Source organism: Taeniopygia guttata, chromosome 4 (assembly GCF_048771995.1).
Source record: "Taeniopygia guttata chromosome 4, bTaeGut7.mat, whole genome shotgun sequence".
NCBI classification, from domain to species: Eukaryota; Metazoa; Chordata; class Aves; order Passeriformes; family Estrildidae; genus Taeniopygia; species Taeniopygia guttata.
The window spans coordinates 34,946,295-34,967,601 of NC_133028.1; the positions used below are offsets into that span (position 1 = coordinate 34,946,295).

At 33.9% G+C, this 21,307-nt stretch overlaps 1 protein-coding gene across 13 annotated transcripts in view; it reads right to left on the reverse strand.

Annotated features, from left to right (window-relative positions):
• WDR17 (WD repeat domain 17) overlaps positions 1–21,307 on the reverse strand; it is a 57,561-nt gene that overhangs the window by 25,430 nt on the left and 10,824 nt on the right. For 3 of the 13 annotated variants that reach the window (XM_072928356.1, XM_072928358.1, XM_072928355.1), the window contains exons 2-10: positions 20,804–20,895; positions 13,525–13,653; positions 12,393–12,576; positions 10,403–10,633; positions 7,179–7,430; positions 6,293–6,415; positions 5,785–5,972; positions 4,307–4,475; positions 2,227–2,318 (exon numbers count right to left, since the gene is read on the reverse strand). In XM_072928356.1, the coding sequence (XP_072784457.1) occupies positions 2,227–2,318; positions 4,307–4,475; positions 5,785–5,972; positions 6,293–6,415; positions 7,179–7,430; positions 10,403–10,633; positions 12,393–12,576; positions 13,525–13,653; positions 20,804–20,869 (1,434 nt within the window). In that variant the 5' untranslated portion in view covers positions 20,870–20,895. Of the gene's footprint in view, positions 1–2,226; positions 2,319–4,306; positions 4,476–5,784; positions 5,973–6,292; positions 6,416–7,178; positions 7,431–10,402; positions 10,634–12,392; positions 12,577–13,524; positions 13,654–15,775; positions 15,862–17,214; positions 20,718–20,803; positions 21,302–21,307 lie in introns of those variants that run through there. The other 10 variants (XM_030271314.4, XM_030271316.4, XM_072928359.1 and 7 more) reach the window with 7 other exon arrangements.

The window sequence follows — 21,307 nt, forward strand, 5'->3', positions numbered from 1 at the left end:
ACAGAACCAGCTCTCAGGAATCTCTGACTCAAGTGACCAGCATAGAAGAATGATGGAAGGAAGACTTTCCCTTGATCAAGATGAACTTGGTTAGAGAACACACAGACAAACTAGACATCCACAGTGAAGTTGCTCATGGTCATCTTTGAAAAGCTGTGGCAATCAGAAGAGGTGTCTGAGGTGAGCACTGTAAGAAAGCAAATGTCACTCCTGTCTTCAAAAAGAAAGAGGAAGACCAAGGGAACTAATAGCCAATTAGCCTCACCTCAGTGGATGATGAGGGGAGAGCAGTGCATATTGTCCACCTTGACTTCTCTCATGAAGACCTCATAGTCAAACTCAGGAAGTGTGGACTGGGTGAGTGGACAGTGAAGTGGATTGAGAACTAGCTAAACAGCGGATCCCAGAGGGTAGTAATCAGTGGCAGAGGGTCTGTTTGGAAGCCAATCACCAGTGGTGGCCCTCAAGATTCAATACTGGTCCCAGAATTGTTTAGTTCGTTCATCAATGACTTGATGAAGGGGCAGATGCCTGCTCAGCAAGTTGACTGATGACACAAATCTGGGAGGAGAGGCCGATACCCCGGAGTGCTGTGCAGCCCTTCAGAGGGACCTTGGCAGGTTGGAGAGATGAGCAGACAGAAACCAGCTGAAATTCAGCAAAGGCAAATGCAGGGTCCTGCACCTAGGAAAGAATAAACTCATGTACCAGCACAGGCTGGGGCTGATCTGCTAGAAAGCAGCTCTGTGCAGAAAGACCTGGGGATTCTGGTGGACACCAAGCTGTCCATGAGCCAGCAGTGTGACCGTGTGGCCAAGAGGCCAACGGTGTCCTGGGGTGCATTAGGAAGAGCATTGCAGCAGGGCAACAGAGGTGATCCTGCTCATCTGCTCTGCCCTGGTGAGGAATACCTGGAGTAATGTGCCCAGTTTTGTCCTCCTCAGTACAAGAGAGACAAGGAACTCGTGGAGAGGGACCAATAGGAGTCAACAAAAATTATTTCTCTTACAAGAAAGGCCTATTCAGTCTTGAGAAGTCACAACTGAGAGGGGACCTCATCAATGTCTGTCAGCATCTGATGGGTGTGTGCCAAGAGGATGGAGCCAGGCTCTGCTCAGTGGCACCAAGCAAGAGGCAATGGGCAGAAACTGATGCACAGGAGGTTCCAACTGAACATGAAGAGGAACTTCTCTATTGTATAAGTGACCAAGCACTGGAACAGATTGTCCTGAGAGGCTGGGGAGTTTCCCTCTCTGGAGATATTCCAGAACCATTTGGATGCAATCCTGTGCAAAGTGTTCTAGGATGACCCTGCCTGAGCAGGGAGGTTGGACCAGATTACTCCCTGTTGTCCCTTCCAACGTTAATCATTCAGTGATTCTGAATAAAGGTTAGTTATTTGTTGTAATAATGAAGTATATGGGCATGAAAAATTGTGGTTTGAGAAAACTTAATTTGGATGTGTACCAGGACCAGTATTACAGAAAAGATATTTAGTAGCACAAATGCTAATATCAGTATTAGAATGCCAGAACTCTTGAAGGTAGGTATATTTGTTTTCTGCTCATGCCTCTCCTTATTCCCCCACCTCTCTTCTTAAAGAGCATCCCCTGTACATTGATGCAGATCCTTTACTTAAATGGTTATATCTGTATAATCTGAAGATAACAGCTATATACTGGGAAGTGTAAAATGCTACAGCATAGTATTACAGAACTCCTTCTGCCAATAAAAATTATGCTACTATTTCAGGACTTAAAAATGCCTATATAAATTTCAGGTAACACAAGGCAAGCCACTAAATGAGTCATACAGCTTAATGTGCTGCAAAATGAAGCTTTATTGATATAGACTTCAGGTACTGAAAGTTTATTCTGGCCCTTATGTTTGAAAATACAGTTTTCATTTTGATGCTGAGTCTGTATGTCCATATATGCTTACACAGTTAAGGAATAAGCAATGCTTTTTCCATGTATCCCTACAAGACCAATTTTAAGATAATGGAGTCCATCTGATGCTTCACCACTCTCATATCACAAATCCAGCCTGAGGAAGTAAAAATACTTCTGCCACACATGTAAACTGGCACCAACATAACTCCATAGAATTTTATACTATAGCGCCTTTTAAAAAGATATGTACTTTGGCCATCTCTATTTATGGACACTAGAGGGAATGACTAACTTACATTTCATATCAACAAAAAAAGTAGTAATCTCATCTTACCTCACTGAATCTGGTTATCAGTTTTCCTTTTTGTATATCCCAGATAAAGCCACCATTTCTGGAAGTTCCACCTGCTATGCAGTTCAAATTTCCTTTAAAGAGAGATGTTTGTAAAATATTACAAAAATTGTAAAATCACAATATTGTTTGGAAGTGGTTCTACTTTAAATTGAAGAAATGTAATATGAACATAAAACATCAATGGTGCATGAACATGAGTCTTCCATAGTTTAAGGCCAGAATTTGCTATTATGTCAAAAACATCTATTTCAGTGAAAGCCTGACCTGTTTTTCTACATTCCTGTTTTGAGGATGGTCAAATAAAAATTGTATTCCTGTAAAAAGTGTCTTAATGCCTGCTAAAAGTCTTGCATGTAAGAAATTAATGATCATGATGCATATGACTAAAACTGAAAGAGAGGTAGCCTCAGTGTTTCAAGCTTAAAGTTGTAGCAACTTGAGCATTTTCCTTTAAAGTTCCCTACATATAAAACCAAATCATAAAAATGAGAGAGAACACCTCACAGTATTTTGTTTCCTTAATCTTGCACCACTGCTGCACCTAAGACTATCAAGAATGTATCTGAATCTGTAACCACACTCTACAGGGTGGAAAATCTAAGTACAAAACTCTACAGTGAGAACCAGAAAATTCAGTTCAGGTCTAATCCAAAAGCCACCAATTTCTCCTCACCACGGTGACTCTGTATCTCAATATAGCTATGCTTTTCATTAAATAGCATACTTATAAGAAAGTTTTGACTGTTATTTTATTTCAAGCTTCAGAGGCAGAAAATACAATCTATGCAGGAGGAGTCTAGCAAGGTTAAATGCATAAAATGATAATAAACTCAGGTAGGAGGAGAATGATGGGGGAGAAAAAATAAAAAGGAGTAATAACTTTTTTCAAAGGTCTTCTGAGACCAAACAAATGGTGGCATCCATTAGATTATATATTAAGAACAAAGTACAAGGCAGATAGGAACTGTTTGGGAGTAAAGTGCAAGATGCACCACCGGCTGGGAGGGAGAGGAGCTTTTGGACAGGGTGCTAAAGAACAAAGTTGAAGCACATACTTCCAAATGACTTTGTTTAAAAAAAAACAAAAAAAAAAACAAAACCAAAAATCCCCGAAAACCAAAAGCAACAAACCCATGCCCCACCTGCAGCAAAAAAAACCCCAAAAATTCAATACAACTATAAGATACAACTACAAATTGAATTTAAACTTCAAAATTAAATAACCAAGCATAAGCACTGTATTTCATGTTGCCATGATTCCCATATAGCAAGACAAATTATTTGTGAAGATGTATATAAGGTGCAAGAGACTCTGAAATTAAAAAGGTCAAATTTATTTCACATATGAAGATTACATTAGGCTTCCCACAATATCTTTCTTCCATCAGCTATTATTTCTTAAGAGTTTAAAAGTGCAGGTGAAGACAGACTGATGAATTATTTAGATTTTTTAAAAATACATCTGCTGTCCAATGAAATAAAACACAACAGGGAAGTCAACTTAATGTCAGCTATTGACATCTATCTGAAGTGTATTTTCAGGTATACCAAAGAGGACTACAGAACAACTTTGTAAACAAAATTTCCCAGTGAGTCCAGTGATTTGTCTAAGAAAAAGTGGATACTTTGCAGAAGAGACACTTCCTATTTCTAATAAGGTAAAAGCAGAGTTCTTCAGTAATTAGACTTCTATACAAAGATGGAAGAAAAAGAGCTAAATACATATGTTCCACTATTTCAGCATAAAATATAATCTGAATTCCTTTAAGGAGCTGCTTCTCATGCAAATTAAGACATTTTGTCATTTGCATAATGCCATGTTAGAAATGTTCTGGAGTTTTTCCTCCCTCCATTCTGAGTAAGAAATACTGGGAGCATTACTCAGAAGGGTAAGCTTAACAAGGTCTGAAGCATTGAATTCTGCTGGTTTCACAGATAATTAAGTTTTGTTTAAACCTTAGAAGATGCCTTTCTCTATAAAACTAATACTTTTATATGACAAATTCTGCAGTCAATGCTATTTCAAAGAACATTTAGACACACAGCAAAATATTCTTACCTGGAGCCCAAGAAATGGAATAAATAACCCCCTCATTACCAGGAGATGTATAAACCGCTGATAAAGTATTTATGTCCCAAACTTTTATTGTGCCATCAAATGAAGCTGTAGCAAGAAGATCAGGGTTATCAGGTTTGAATTTGCAATCAAAGATGGTCTCAACATGTCCCTTAAATGAAACAAATATTTAATCCATTTTTATTACATTTGATTTTCTTCATAAGTCTGACTCTAGATCAAACTCTAAAATACATTGTATTTAATTTAATTGTCAGGTCAATTAAGAGTTCCATAACCCCTTTATATTTAGGCTTATCAGTCAAAATTAAAAGGCATAAAATAACTTGGACTATAACATGTTCTTTCATAGATTATTATTAGAATAAAAAATATTGTTTCCTGAAACCACAGGGTACACAATGCCAGGATCTTGTTAGCATTTTATGTTGGAACTATGTTGCTAAAAAATTGAGTTAAAAAACTATGCCAAAAAACAAACAAACAAAAAAACCCCAAACAAACAAACAAACAAACAAAAACCCCTCAATTTTTAAAAACAGGAACAGTTTTTTCCTTTTGGTAAAAAGTACCTGACTGAAAAAATAAAGCTCTATATGTTGAACATGTTCTACAAGTTGTCTAGCACCCCACTGAATATTCCGCGTTTCTAGATACAGTCTATTCTCTATTGCAGTTTAAACTTCAATCTATTAGAGTTTTAATGTATCAATTAGTTGTTTTGCAAGACATGCATTTGTAGAATTTAAGTTGATGAATATATGAAACACAAATATTAGGTAAGAATTATTTTAAAACCTCAGTTGCTTTATAGGACCATACCAAATAAAAATGGAAACAGAAAACCAACCAGCAGCCTCTACTCAAATGCATATGGGAGTACAGCTGAAAATTATTTGGGTTTTGTTTGTTTGGGGTTTTTTCAGCAAAAAGGGAACTTGGAAAGCAAAAAAAGAGACATATGCTAAAGAACTTCAATAATCCAAAGCCTGGTGAAGAAAAGGGTCATCTAATATATATTAAACTTATTTCTCAATTTCAAAAAAATTTAATAAATCAGTCTGTGTAATGTTAAACTGAGTGTATTCACCATATAGCTCTTTGATTTGAGTCAAACTTTTATTCTGAATTACAGAAAATCCATCAGAGAAAATTTCTGAGAAGGCCATCAAACTAAAATTTCAGTCACAAAAATTAAAAAAACTAAAAACAAGTCTGTAAATCTTTATTTCTGGTTTAAAAAAATCTGTCAGAATACTTCCAACAGAATTCAGTAATTTCCAATAAAAGATTGCTTTAAACTTCAGAACTGTCATTTTGTTTCCTAGAAATTTGGGCTCTTTCTAACAATAGAAACTGCTCTACAGTACTGCAAAGATTTCATTCTCCAGTTTTTTGCTGTTAGAAGAAAGCGTATAAGCCAAATAAACTCTCTATTCAAAGACAGAGATGAACCATACCAAATCTCTAAGGAAATCCCACTTTTTTGCTCCCATGTCGTAAAGCCCCACTCCACCATCCATGAAGCAACAGACGGTATGACCAGGAGGAAGAGAAAATGCTTGGTTTTGGGTTAAAGTTGGAGGAGGAACAGCCTCACTTGTTGATGATGTATGGTGATTTTTAGTAGGATACTGTGATGAACATGCTTAATAATATAAAGCAAAAGACAAAGAGAGAAGATCATTTCTTATTTCAGTAATAAGTGAAATTATACAGAGTAAAATGCTTGTATTCTAATGAGATTTAAAACAAAAGAAATGGAGAATTCCTGTATCAAGCCTGGCCTACTAAAGAAGGACCTTAAAAAGTACTTGACCCTTTATGCATTTGTCTAATCCACTACCAGCAGAAGGTACTTTAATTAAGAACTAAATAGCTGACCAATGCTACAGAGATTGATCTGGACTCATAAATTAGATTTTCTTAAGTTGCATCACAATGAATAACAATCAAAATTGCACTTACACTTTTTTTTTGGAGGAGAACTTAGCACATGCAAGCCATGGAAACCAGTTTGCTTCAATTTAACATTATCTATAGGTGTTGTACGTGAAACATTCCAAACACGTAACACACCAACCTGAGAATCTGAGGTTTAAGAAAACAAAACAAAACACAGAGGTATGTGGTTTGAGGACTGATTTATACAAAAATACAGCAATTAATTAAACTTCAAGTCCTAAGAATACTTTCATAAGCAGGCACCATTAACTCCATAGAATCATAGAAAAGTTATGGCTGGAGGGAACCTCTGGAGATCATCTAGTGTAACATCCATGGCATCCTATTTATCCTCCATTCACCATCATGGCCATATCACTAATAGCAACAATCATTATTAACATTAGCTATTTAAACAGAGATAAATTCTACCTCTCTTTTTATAAAATATTTGGCCAGTCTTAATTTCTTTATTCATTAGTTCAACCTGAGCCATAATGTCTAGGGTGTTGAAAAGAGGCAGGAATTAAGATTCTTTTCTTCTTTTAATTTTTTAAGTCTTTAAGTGACATCAATTAGTACAATGTATTTTTATCCCTATTCCCAAAGGAATTAATATACTTTTTGCTAAAGCATGCATGGGGAAAATATTATTTATCATAAAAAATTGTAGAAACTTGCATATTTATGTAGCTAATGTTTTTAAAACACGAAAAAACTGCTAAGCATAGTTTTATTATTTTCTGGCCTTGTGTTATGGTCTTTTTTATGTATAATTAATGTATGCTTCTACTTGTAAAAATATTATGAAACAAAAAAATCAAACTTGGAGTATCAATTTTTGAAGATCTGTATTTTTTGAAGTCCTGTACTTGTTATCTTTGTATAAATTAGGAAATAAAAGACTTACCTCCAGTTATAAACATTCCAGGTGCACTAGAAACCCAGGCTAAACACTGAACAGATGCTGCTGCACTGGGAAAACTAAAAGTTGTGATACAGGACAGAGATTCAGAATCAACTAGTCGAATACCATTATGTAAATTAGCAACAAGAAGGTAATCAGTTGACAAAGGGTCCCACTCCAGAGCTGTAACTGGATCCTCTTCATCTGTTCCTTCAAGAGACTCTGGTCTTAAGATGTGTTTCTGATTTTTAGAACCTTTAAAGTGCACAAGAAAACAGGTTATTTAAAAATTAAATCAAATACATACTTTCAATATTTACAAGGTTGGCAAACAAAATTTTTTCCTTTCTCCCTGAAATTTTCACTAGCCTGCTCTCGTTTGCAACATGAAATTAATGAAGCTATGTTGGCAATATTTGACTTAGAGTGTTACTTTTTCCTATCAGATTCGACTTTATGTTTAATGCAGCAGAAAACAGAAACAGCTATCAGATTTATAAACGTAATTTTATAGGAAAGTATGTTAAATCATGTATATTGTTCTAAGAATTTCTCTCAGTAATGGTCTGCAGCACAGCATAAAATGCAAGTCATTTGAGTGTAAGTAAATCTTCACACCACAGCATATACAGGCAAAATAAAGGCAATAAGAACCAGAAAAACACTGTGGCAGTAAAGGCTTATTCTGAACTGCCTTTTGACTTTTTTCTTCTTTAAAACTGTGTGTACAGGTATGAAGTGTTTATAGATTGTTGTAGCCAAAACAGACAATTAAGTATCTAGTCTGACACTCACAAAAAAGATGGTGTTTCACTTGATGATCCATAGTATCAAAACACACATTTTGTTGAATATCATATTTATCTCCCACTTTTTATTTTTACAGAGAGATGAATCTCAGTTGTATAAGACAGAGTACAGTGCAAATGAAATAGATCTGTATTTTGGAAATTGTGATCTTCTAACAAAAAAAAAATACTGCTTTTCTAGAAATAAGGAATTGACACCTTCAATTATTTGTCTTCAATCTAATTTTCAATTTTAGTACTGTTTCATAAATATTACATTCAAGGCAACTTTATAAAATCAGGTACCAGAAATGGGAGAAATAATTTAAGGCTGCACAACAAGTAACAGCATAAACCAATTTTTTGATTCCATTTTTTTTCACTCTTCTGAAGCACTGGGAATAAAAGCAGAAGTATGATAGCTTCTTTAATTTGACAAAAACTTGAGAACTCCTGCTTTTTTTAAACCATGTCCCCTGCTTACATTACAGGTCACCTTTTTGTTTTACTTCAAATCAACACTGAAATTAAAAACCAGACCAGACAACAAAGCAGTATTGTAATTTTTCAGTTAGCTATACAAGAGCTAAAGCAAAAAGTCCTCAAGTGACTGAAGCCATCCATTGCCAAACACTTCAGCCCTAAAAAAGCACAACCACCTGGTGAGAGAGTATAAGAGAGTAACTATCTAGCAGTCATCAGTTTTACCTCTGTTTCAAAAAAAGAGTCTAAAATCAAACCTCATGAAAACCCAAACTGTTAAATTTTTTTTTCCTTTAAAAGAAGACATGAACAGTATGAATCATGCAACTGAGTCACAGGTCATTTAAGTAAGCTGTGCTTATTTTGGGAGCAAATGAAAGGGAAAACATTTGGCTCCATATGACTGCATTGAACCTCCCTAAGAATTGAGTATTAAACTTATATTCTTGCATATATTTTCTCTGCACTAAATGTTCTGATACATTAATCATAGTCTAGAATTAATAAGAAAGAAAATACAGCCATGGGAGAGAAAACTAAGTAGGTAACAACAATTAAAAAAACCATTCTGTAGTCCGCTACTTATGCAGAGATTTTGACGCAGCTTCTTATAAACTTTTAAATTTTATTTCTCTGTTAGAAATGAAAAATCTTATGCATGCTGAGAATAGGAAACAACTTATATATTTTTTAAAATTTTAAAATTATTTTAATAAAGATATGTAATATTACAACAATAAAGAAAATTATCCTAATTACAGAGAAAGGCAGCATTCCTGTGATAATCAGATCTAAATTTTGAGTTGATGCAAATAGTTTTATCCCCAGCAGTAATAAATAATTTTCCTTAAACAATTTTTTTACAGCAACTTGTATTGTGGTCCATACAAAACTGCCACTGCCTAGATTTTTTTACCCTATATTCTATTTTCATTTGCAGAACGTAATTCTGATATTCTAAATATTTTTCCTATTACTTCTGCTTTCATATTGAAATCATTTGAGACAGACTTCATGAAAAGTATCAGTCTGATAAATACTTAGATATTATCATATTAACATTTATTTCCTTTTCCCAATGTCAGTGCTAATTCAGTCAGCAAGAGGCAAGGGAATCTGTTCTCTGTGACATCTTGTGTGACAGTTTAGTAGAGTAAACTGAAGGAAAACAAATTTTGCATGGCTGTTGGAGAACAAATCTATGTAAAATTAAGACATTATTTAAAAAACAGTTTTTCTCACAAAATTTAAAATCAATTTTTATTCAAGGAAGAAACAGTCAGGAAAAAAATTGAAATAGTCAACCTAATACAGATATCTGCTTTTGAAGAAAACTGTGAAAACAAGTGAAATTCTACCTTCAAATGAGCTTATCAACATGACACCTTCTTAGAAGAGAACTAGACTATTTATAAAGTATGCACAAATGTGTGTGGTGGATTTCAGGCAAAAAGAGATAAATATTTTCCCATCTATCCTTTGATAGTACAGAACACCATGAAGATAATATTAAGTATGACATGAGAGTCTACCTATAAAATTGCAGAGGATTCTAGAATATGAAACAGAGGACTCAAGAACAAATGCAAAAGTAGGAAAGTAAACAAGTCTCCAAGTCTTTCCATTCAGAAAAATACACTTGCAGGAAAATATAGTTCAGTAGAAGATCATGGCTGTGATCATTTGCAAAAAAAAAGTATTTACTGCCGTTGTGAAAAAAAATGCAGTCTTATCTTGGTCACACAAGGCAGGAGACAAAGAAAATGCTCTGAATTCTTTATGTAAGAAAACATATTTTTGTGATATAGAAGGAATAGGAATATTATGAATCAAGAACAAATGTTATGTATGTACCTACATCATGGAATCTAATTTTAAAAAGTGAAGAATTACATGCATATGAAGAAACAAGAGTTATATATATAAAACTAAATATTTTTTCATATGAGTTTTTACCTGGTTGAAAAATAGATAGGCTTCCATCAGTATGTCCAAATACTACCTTTCCTTTTTTCTTCGGATGCCATCTAAACAGACTGATATCTGACAAGAAACTATGTGCTTCCCTATGCACAGTTACCCCGCTGTCAGGTCCTGAGATAGTCCAAATGTACAGTGGACCTCTGTGGGACACAAATGCAACTGCATCACCTGCACTCCAGCACCAGCCAAGGGATGCAGGAATTCCTGAAACATACAGGTAAACTTTTTAAGAACCAAGACACAAAATTCAGTGTAGTATTCCTTGACCCAGGATCAGCAACTGTCTTGAAAAAACAATAGAAATAAATTTTTCTACATAGAAATTGCTAGATTGAAACTTAGGGAAGTGTGTGAACATCTTACAGTGTAAAAGTAAACTAGACTTTCAGAGGCAGGAAGTAAAATAATTTCTTAAATTACTTCTATGCTACTTTGATGGGCCATATTTCATGATATATATACTTCATCAGTGCCAAAGAGAATCACACATTTGAAAGAGGATAAGCCTGATCCTGCAAATAATACTTTCATTCATTCAGAATTTCATTCACTACTATGTTTTGCTGTAAGCTATTTACTACTAAGATAGTAATAAATAATAAAATACTGAGAATTTCAAAATGCCTATTTTAGCAAAATACAAGGAAATTTAGAGATAAATCTAAGAGAAGCAGATATTTGTGAAAAATTTGAAAGCTAGTTCTGTAGTAAAAGGGAACTCTTGATGGCTTTCTTCTGGATAGATGATAGTTTTAATTCTGTTTTCTAATACCTAACCGTAGGCAGTTCCATTTAACAGTTTTGATCCTTATGTCTCCAACCCTCATAATCCTCATAACTTAATAATGTGTGCCTGAAGGAATAAATGACAGTAAGACAAAGTCCTCAAGCTGAAAACTTAAAACTGTATTTAGACACTTTTATATGGCAGTGTAAAAGGGACTAAAAGAGAAAGCAATAGAAGGTTTAAACATATTATCTTAATTTAGTTTCTAAAAATATTAAAATAGTAGTAACATTTCTTCACATGTAGTCATTGGTTAAAGTAGATTTTTAAACAAGCCATGTATTGAAAAATAAGGACCAGCATTTCTATTTATGCATAAACTGATACACTATTTCTTTTGGAATAGATTAAATCACTGTGGAGTTTTCTTTTGCATGATATGCAAGATATAAAAGATTTCCAGAGGTATCCCTAAATGCTCTGGAGAGAACAGAGTAGGGAGTCCCAAAATAGCTTATTAGATCCTGAGATTCTAACTGTTCTTGGTTTGCACCCACTTTCCAAGAATGAAAATGCAGGAGTCAAGGACACCTGATGAGATTGTAAGAACAGAAATACAGGTCCTGGTTTTGACTAAATGGAATAAATCAGAACTGGGCATGGAAATATAACTATAACACAGATGTTTAACACCCTAGATTTGTAATACAATCTCTAGCAATTTCAAGGCCTGAGACAAAATTCAGGTAGACAAGAATTAGGGTATTTAAACAAAACCTGTTGTTCAAATTCACTGATGATTTATATTTGAATCTGTTAAGGTTACCTTTTATTTGCAGTCACTTACCTAAAGTCATTGCAAAATTTATTATTTTAAAATTCAATTGTTTATGATGAAAATAATATTGGGTTTAGGATTTTTTTTTCTCCCCTGCTCCATAAGAAATCACTAGCAAAGTTAATTCTTGAACTGGTTAAGTTCTTCAGAGAAAAAGAATAATGTCTTTCTTTACCAACTACAAGATGGTTGAAAGCAATTTACTCAAAGACACTATCATTATTTTCTAGAATGAACTGCAACAAATCTGACAACAATATTGTCAGATTGTGTTAGGCAATTATTGTGTTAGGCAATTGTTAAAATGCCAACCTACCAACTATAGAGTTTACATCAAGTATTTGTCATACCCATGGATCAATCTGTATGGATAAAACATATCTCCATGTCTAAAATACCTTTTGTATTGTCCAGCTTGGCCACAACTTTCTGTTCATTCACATTCCAAATGATCACTAAACTATCTGCACTGGCACTTGCAAACACGTCAGGGTTGTGGGGACACCAAGATATGGCTGTGATTGTCTTCTTGTGCTCAGACATAATGGCATGGAGCTTGAATTCATTGTATCGGTGATCCAGCTAAACAAATAGTAAAATTCATTTTAGAAATACATTTTTTGTAAAATTCCTTTATATACCTCTGGGTTGAAGAATACTTCATATAACAATATTAGACTTATGGATTAATTTATAGTGCATTTAACTATTGCCAGTACCCCACATCTCAATAAAATAAATTCTCATACATTTCACTTGGAAAGAAAGGTTGCCTGATATCCAAATATCAAAATAACTGTTGTATGTCTCTCTTCCTGCCACTTATAAATTATTATATTTCATTTAGAAGTGTACTCCAGCAATGCTAAAATGCTTTATTTATAGGCATGGTAACAATCATTTAGTAATCTCCAAGGGGGTAAACAGGAAAGAATATAAAAATGAGTTTGAAATCCTTCTCATTTTTAAAATTACTTAGTACAGTTAAAAACATATATTTAAAAAAGTGCCCAAACATGATACATTTTAATCTTACTGCCTGTATAACTCTTAAAATTAAAGTAAGTACATCCTTTATTTCCTCACATATGTCTCAATCGGAAAATTCTATGTCACAGCATTTCTGGTTTTTAGTTAGGTGTTGATGTACAACTGCAAACTTCAGAGGATCACAGTGCTGAGGTGTTTGTGCTCAAAATTAAATAAAGGTGCGTCACTGAATGCACAACTTTGAACCATTTTAATCCAACGTGCAAAAGACTCTTTTATACTACAGCTTCAAATGTAATTGTGGAATTCATTTCTCCCTCAGAAGCCAATCTTCTATCACTGAACTCCACTCATCTCAAATGTTTGCTGCACTGTAAGCCTGTCTTCTAAAAATAATTCTTGGCACATAGAACTTCAAGGGTATCTCAGCAGCAACCATACTTGCAAAAGCATTGCAGAAACATTTGTGGAAAGTGATTCAAAGTGACATCAACAACAATGTAAAAGTGTAACTAATCTGGTAAACAAGAATAATCTTACCTGATAAATATAAACAGCAAGGGTAGCACAGTAGGCAAACCTGTCCCCACTAGCAGCACATATATCCTTGTTCCATGGCTGACATCCAGCAGCTAAAAGTCCCACTTGTTTCACATGTGACATTTTTGCCTTTAAAACAGAAATTCATTAGACTCCAAGATGACAGAATATTAAAGAATCGACTAATGCATTTTTGTTCCCATAAATGATTTATAAATGTCTACTTTAAAAATATAACTTGCCTGAGACACAAATGAATGTATCCAAAATAAATACAAGTAGATGTTCAGAGGCTTCAGTGCCACAGAAAAAACGGTGCCTCATACCATTCACAACAATCCAGTTGGAAGAAAAGGGGCGTGGGGATCCCACCCATAAAAACTTGAATAGTTCTTGATTTGTGCTAGCTGAAACTGTTCATCATGTCTATTTTCTTCTGTGGTCTGGTTCAATACTTTCTCTATTACAGTTTAATGCCTCCTCTGCTCTCCCATTCATCTCCAACTGACAGCCAGAAGAAACAAACCATATACTAACAGTTTTAAGTAAAACTGACATGTAGAATGGTTTTCAAATCACTTGCATAGAACAATTCTTTATCATATTATCCTCCTTACTATCATCCTTTCTGGAGAAGCTTTCTAAATTTTAATAATTACAGTTTAACAAAAAACATTGAAGTGAGCTGTGAAAAATCAAAAGCAGAGCTTAGGGTAACATTACTGAACAGCAAACTATACTTTCTCTCTTCAGAACAAGTCTCACAGTACCAGCTGTGCTCAGAGTGAGAAAACTTGACTTCAACATAAAAATGGAAGAAAAGCTTTGCTAGCCCTCATTTCATTCTGGATAATGTCAACATATTACCTAGTAACAGAATATCTCAGAGTCACATTTATGCTGTGGATAGATTAACAGACTGAGGGACATTAGGTGGAAAAATATTACATGGAATATGGTGGATGACATCTGGCATCTTTAGGTCAAAGAGCTAAGACTATAACATTGAAAGAGAAGGAGAGCTAAATTTACCAAGTGTTATGTACCATTTCATGCTGCAAAAAGGAAAGTGAATTAATGAGAAATGAGACTTCAAAAGCAATCAAGCATTTTGAGGGAGCAACTGTTGATAAAGGACAAGGGTTGGTTATTCAATGCATTGCTGTGTAACAGTTTAGCACAGATATGTTGCTGTAGCTGAGTCTTTACCTACTTGATGTGAAATGTATAGAGGGGGAAATATGCTTCTGGATGACAGTAGCATTAAGGCACATAGAGAACAAACTTTATACAGGTGTTGCAGTAGTGATCTACAGCACCCAAAGGAACCTATTGGTCACTATCAACTAAAAACTGGTTGCCTAAATATTATCAACATTTTATTTTAATGCATTTATATTAGGTATAAAAAAAAGTTGAATGATTAATTTTATTTTTAATTTTTCTCCTCTGTTTGGTGCATCTGCTTAGCAGGTAAACAGTAATGAATAATTATAGGTAGCAAATTCCATAACATCATGTTTCTCTCACTTTGGAAAGTGTGAAAGAAAAAGAAAATAATTGAGAGTGACTTATTTTGGGTGCTTCTTTAGCAGAAGATCAGGATCAGTTGAATGTTTGAGACTGATCATCTCAAAGATATCACTGACCTTAGTTAAAGTGCTTAAACATTCTGAGTGAGTACCAAACAACTGAAGGAAATTAAATGTTCACATGTAACCTTTGCAAATTTCGGTATAAGAGGCTGCAATAGCAGAACAGAAATATACAGAAAATCAAGTTACATGATATAGCTTTGTTGCAGACGAGAGCTTTAGCTATTAGATTTCCTTTCTGTCAATAATATTTATTCTTCTGACTTCTGCAGCAAATTAGAGATTCCAGAGAGAACATTTCTATAAATTGCATAATCTTGCAGCTTCCTTGCAATCCACCCCATGTTCTAAATGATACAAGTTCCTCAGAGACAAATTTATCTAATTATTTAAAGAATCAACGTCATTAAGTGACAAAAATAGCCTGCAAATTTCTAGTGTTCTTTTACTGTTCAGTAAAATTACAAATTCCAGAGGTCCTTTCCATGCAATTAAAGTGTAAATCACATATGCAGAGAAATAATTTGATTTGGGACATTCAGAACAGACTTCTTCTAGTTCCCATGAAAAAATAACTGGCACCATTAACAACCACCTTTACTGAAATTAAAGTCCTCCAGGTGATTAGATAACTATTTTAGGAAAGCACAGAATACCTGGAACTAGAAATTTTGGGTTTTGTTCTTGATTCCAGGGAAAACAATGGTTAAAACTCTAGGTGTGCCAGCAAACTGATAAGGAACTGGGAAAAAAAAAAAAAAAAAGCCATGGTGAAGGAGAGAATTAGCTGTAATATTTATCATAGGTTTTGTTTGCAGGTTTACCACCTGAAAACCATCATGCAAGATTGATAAAAAGTCAACAACTATATAGAACTGAAGAATACACAAGCCTTTACTTCATAATAATAAAAGATTTTTCTCACTTTGTACAGATACTCTTTTTTACATTTTCATATGGGAGCTAAGAATTCTTGATTTGATGAAATTTTAATATGTAAGAAAAAATGATTTAAATCTTGTTTAATTTTCAGTTTGATTACATGGAAAATTGTAAAGCTAGGATCTCTTACAGATGCTAAAACAGAATGCTACAGATTTTTCTTTCAGAGTAACAATAGATTTGTTGGATTCTGCAGTAATCTCTATAAAAATGCTGCTAATAGATGAAACTTTTCAATTTTAGATGAAAAATATTGCTTTGTAATATAGCATTATTTCACTGAGTTAAGAATTCATGCTTAATAAGTATTCTTAAACTTCTGACTAGATTTTTCCTATTTAAGTATATGTAAAAAAGTTACATAAATAAAATATACTGAGCTTTCTTACAGAAAAGAATTTGCATTTTATTAATATTTTTTTAAAAATTTGTTATAATTTCCTGCTCTTTGTAATGATATACCATTTTACAAGAGGAAGCATTTTCCTTGAAATTCAGTATCTAGAAGAAGAAATGAGAGTTGTATGGAATACTGACTTGCTCACTCATAGGTATCATGTGTTAAAGCAATTTATTGCACGTCTTTTCAAACATTATAGCTTTCTGTTAAGCACAATTAACAGAGTAAGCAGAGTATAAAATAGAAAGATGCATTCATCAGAACAGCCTGAGTAAAATGACAAAAACATAGAAATGCATCATAACTGAAAATATGTATGATTTCACACATGGTGCATTTTTATACAATGGAGATTTTTTATACATTGTAAAAAGTTGTTTTTGTTTTTGTTTTTTTTTTAACAAGGGATGTACAAGTAATAATATTTGACTCTTAAGTATACACTGAAAAAAAAACCCTGTGCATGTAAAAAACGTATACCATACTGGGAAAGCTAGCAGTGTGTGCTCGCAGTTTCCAAGGAGATGAAGGAAAGAGGGAGGACAACAAAACTCTTTCATTTCAATTGGCAGAAGTAGCAACATTCTAGGTCCTTCCTTGTTGCTTAATATAGGAAAAAAACCCAACAACCAACCACATTAAACAGAAATTTGGTATATCATAAATATTATTCAAAAATAACAACTGAATTGACTAGATACATACCATGCCTTTATATCAATAACTTAAAGATAAATGCCTAATAATCCCTACCTTAGCATAGGTATCATTTTTTGCAAAGCACTTTAGAATTTCCATGTTCATTCCAATACCCTGCTGGTCCCAAAAACGGGAAAATGTTGCTCTCATTGTAGAATGAAATCACTTTACTTGACATATGGAGGAACTAAACCTTGATGTTCACAGAATAATGCAGTTACTACAGGATGAAGGAGAAAAGACTGAGTGTTGTGTCACACCACACACAAAACTGCAGTGCCAGTAGCCTGGCAACTGCAGCTCTTTAACAGGCACCATTTTAATTTTAATGTAACTTCTTTTTCTCTGCTTCAGCTACTGACTGTATTTCATTGCTTGCTGTATTTCCCAATTGCACTATGATAACACTTGTAGAATAATAATAGCTCTTTAAATCCATCACTTAACACTTTCATTATCAATACAGTGCTTGAATGTTACCAGTATCCATAAATGTCTAACCATCAAGCACAAGCAACAACAGGCGCTCACATGTGCTTTGATTGTGGTCCATGTGGTGCATGACCTATCTAAATATGCAATATGGCATGCATACAAAAGTGGATATAGAGTAGCCTTATATCAATCAATATGCTTCTGTGTATACAAAGTGTAGTTTCTTAACAGCTACAAGCAGTAAAGTGCTAGTGTCCTCTGCTTCTGTTCACTCTATTGTTGTTATTTTCCATTAGGGTTGTCTCTTTTCTTATGTGGAAAGCTTGCTGTCACTCCTGTATATTTGGCATATAAAACTGTTATGTCTCATCCAGACTACTGTCCCAAGGTACCAATATTTTTGTCAGCAAATCAATGATAACATAATAATTAGTAAGCTCTTCAGTGATATAAAGATATTATATCACATTATTTCTCCTTAAAAACATTGGGTATATTTACCCATCTTTGGGAAGAAATCCACTGGAGATGAAAGTGTCACCTGTGAAACACAGTTTCAAATTCATTACCCTATCCAGTGGGACCAGTTAGAAGCACCAGAAAATGGACAACCATTTTATCTTGCTAAAAGCATGAAGGTCTTTCAAACTTATGAAGAAATGTTGGCATGTCTACAAGACAGAGCAGAAAATGACTTCTGACTGACAATGTCTGCCTCAACAGCACTTAGACACGCGTAAAAACACAAACATAATTAGCACTGGTGTTCTTCCAGTGTAGCTGGGAAACACAAAGCACATTATAGCCATGTTAGGAAATAAAATTCTCATTAATTCTTCCTGACCCATAAAATAAGGGTAATTGGAAATATTCTGGTATATATGGAAATACTCTGGTATATATACAGCTTCAAAGCCAATAGATAACTTACAATATGAAAATTTTGACAAAACAAATAAAAGTTCTGTCTGCTTTGGAATACTTCAAAATGCTAACCAATTTGCAGTCTTGATGTGGCTTACTAAACTGCAGTTATTAATGCAGGTCTCTGAATAGTCTGAGACAACACACACTACTCAAGCAACTGCTTCTGGGCAAAAGATGAACGAAGTCTGCCTATATTTGTAGCGTCAGTCACAATGTAGAACAATGTAGAATAATTATGTAGGTTTCCACATGTACTTGTCTACAGAAGTGAAGTTCTTCATACTTTCCAGGAGAATTCTACCAAGGTAGCCTACTACTTATTAAAGTGCCAGGCTAGTTGCTGGCTTACCATTAAGCAGTATAGATAGTTTGCAAAAACTGGAAAAGTTTTTTCTAATTTTGTATACAATTCATGGCACACAGGCCGCGTATAGCCCCCAGATAACCAAAAGGCTAACCATAGTCAGGAAGAGGGTGCCTTGGACAAGGCTTTGAATTTCAACAAGATTCCTCAAAAATACCTGAAGCTTGGCTAGCCTCTTGCAACCAGAACTTGCAGATGACATTTCCTAACCTATGACAATGTAGCAAGCATTCAAAATGTGCATTCATTTATCCAGACACTGACCAGGAAAACAATATGATAAAAAAAGATAATTTGAAATGAACAAATGTTCTACTAGTGTTCACAGCCATTTTAGACCTCCACAATAAACTTGAACTCAAATCACTACCAGAACTGATTTAACCACAGGATCTTTGGCTCCACAAGGCAAGAAGTTTTGAACCTTTCCTTAAAGTTTGAAACTTGAAATCACAGCCTGAGACTGTTTTTTCAGAAACCAACACTCAAACCCCAAATATATTAATCCAAGATAGATACTTTGCTTAGAAAACATAAGGCAATAACATTTAAAAAATTGTAACATTGTAACAAAATCACAAAGTAGTGATTTTGACTGTCTTGACTATACTACTTGTACATTTAACTAGAATACACTTTATTGTGCCATCTTAACAAGATAATCTAAAGAGCAATACTAGCCATACACTTCTGTAAGCATGGAGAAATGCTGATATTTTTAACAATAAAACACCAGCAATGTTAGACTACACACCTAATCAATATGAAACCATCTAGCAGTGATAACAAAGCAATTATCTGTGGAGTATTGCTTAATCATAGTTCGCATATAATGTGTGCAATACACAGAGGCAGATATATATACTACCATGTGTGATCACAGTATGAAGCATCTAAGAGTCTGCACAAGATTCTGCTCTCATCTTCCAATCCAGACCTACAACAATCACCAGAAGATTGCTTTTCTGCTGGCAAATTGCCAAGACTGTTCTGATTTCAGATAAAGTTATCTCTTGACACATCTCACATCTGAATTCCTGATGACAGCTATTAAAAGGTGATTCTACATCTAAGTATCCATATCATGAGTGACATGTAAAATAAGAACAGTGGAACAGTATTAATACCTGGCAATTTTTTTATACTTATGAGCATATAGCTGGCATTATCAAGTAATACACAATAATAAAATGAAAGCAGCTGCTCTCACTAGCATCTCCTGCATTCTAATTCATTAGCAGACCATATACTCTGAAAACAAGAAAAAGAAATCACAGAAATACAAGGTACCATAAATGAGCTTAATAAACTGAAAGAAATGTGACTTATATTCATTTCCCACCAAAAATCTATGAAAGCAGCTGTAGACATGCAGATAATAAATGCTAAAAATAAATCCAAGTTATCCTGCAAATGTTGCTATAGTAACAACTCCTCCTCAGAAAAATGTTAATAAAAACATAAAGCTATCCAAGATACAACTTGGAAATAACCCTAGGTGAATTTAATCGCTCCCAAATATTTTTGGTTTACCCTATTACTAACTATAACTATTTTATTTTACTTCATGCACAGTATATTAATTCCTTTTAATATAACAAAATGAAATGTTTGCTTTCCATCTCACTGCATATTAAAAAATTACTACCTGTTAAATTATGCAACCTAAGAAATGCAAGTGGGTGGTTGTTACACTTCCAGTACCTTTTATCCAGCTAGCAACATTAATTTTCAAATAACTCATTTTGGATATGCTTTATTTATGATTCAAGACCTCACTAAAACTACTAAAAATCTCTTCCTATGCCACTAGAGAAATACTACTTTTGATACTATCAATATAATAATAAAGAGCAGCTTAAAGAAGAAAAATATAAAAATAGTAAAAGAGAAAATATTACTTTAAGCAATTCTTACTCTTTGTTGTCCTTCATACCAATCATCTTCATCAAACCAGTGGGAAATATAAGTCATCCAAGCCATGAAAGTTGAAATAAAAAATACAGAACCTGAAGACACGTAAATACAATAAATCCTGTGTTAAAATTTACTCAACACCACAACAAGCTACTCAAAGATCAGATCTGAAGTCTGTGGTATGATTTGAGATTAGTAAATTTTAAATTCATAAATATGTAATCTGAAATACTTTTAACAGCAATTTAAATGTTCTACCTATTGAATTTTCTAATGGAAAACAGAATTCAATTCTAAAGCAATTATTAGATTATATATTCCAGTATTTAAAATTGAAGAGGTTAGTGCTTGAAGATTGATTTTGCTGTGCTTCTGAGCTCCAAAAATGAGGTGCTGTTTGAGTAATTCTTATCTGTCTCCTAAAAAATTACTTTCATTTTTAAAAATGTACTATCTACAAAATGTAGTTCAGTGCACAAAAGCTTGTACTGAAATGTAAAATAC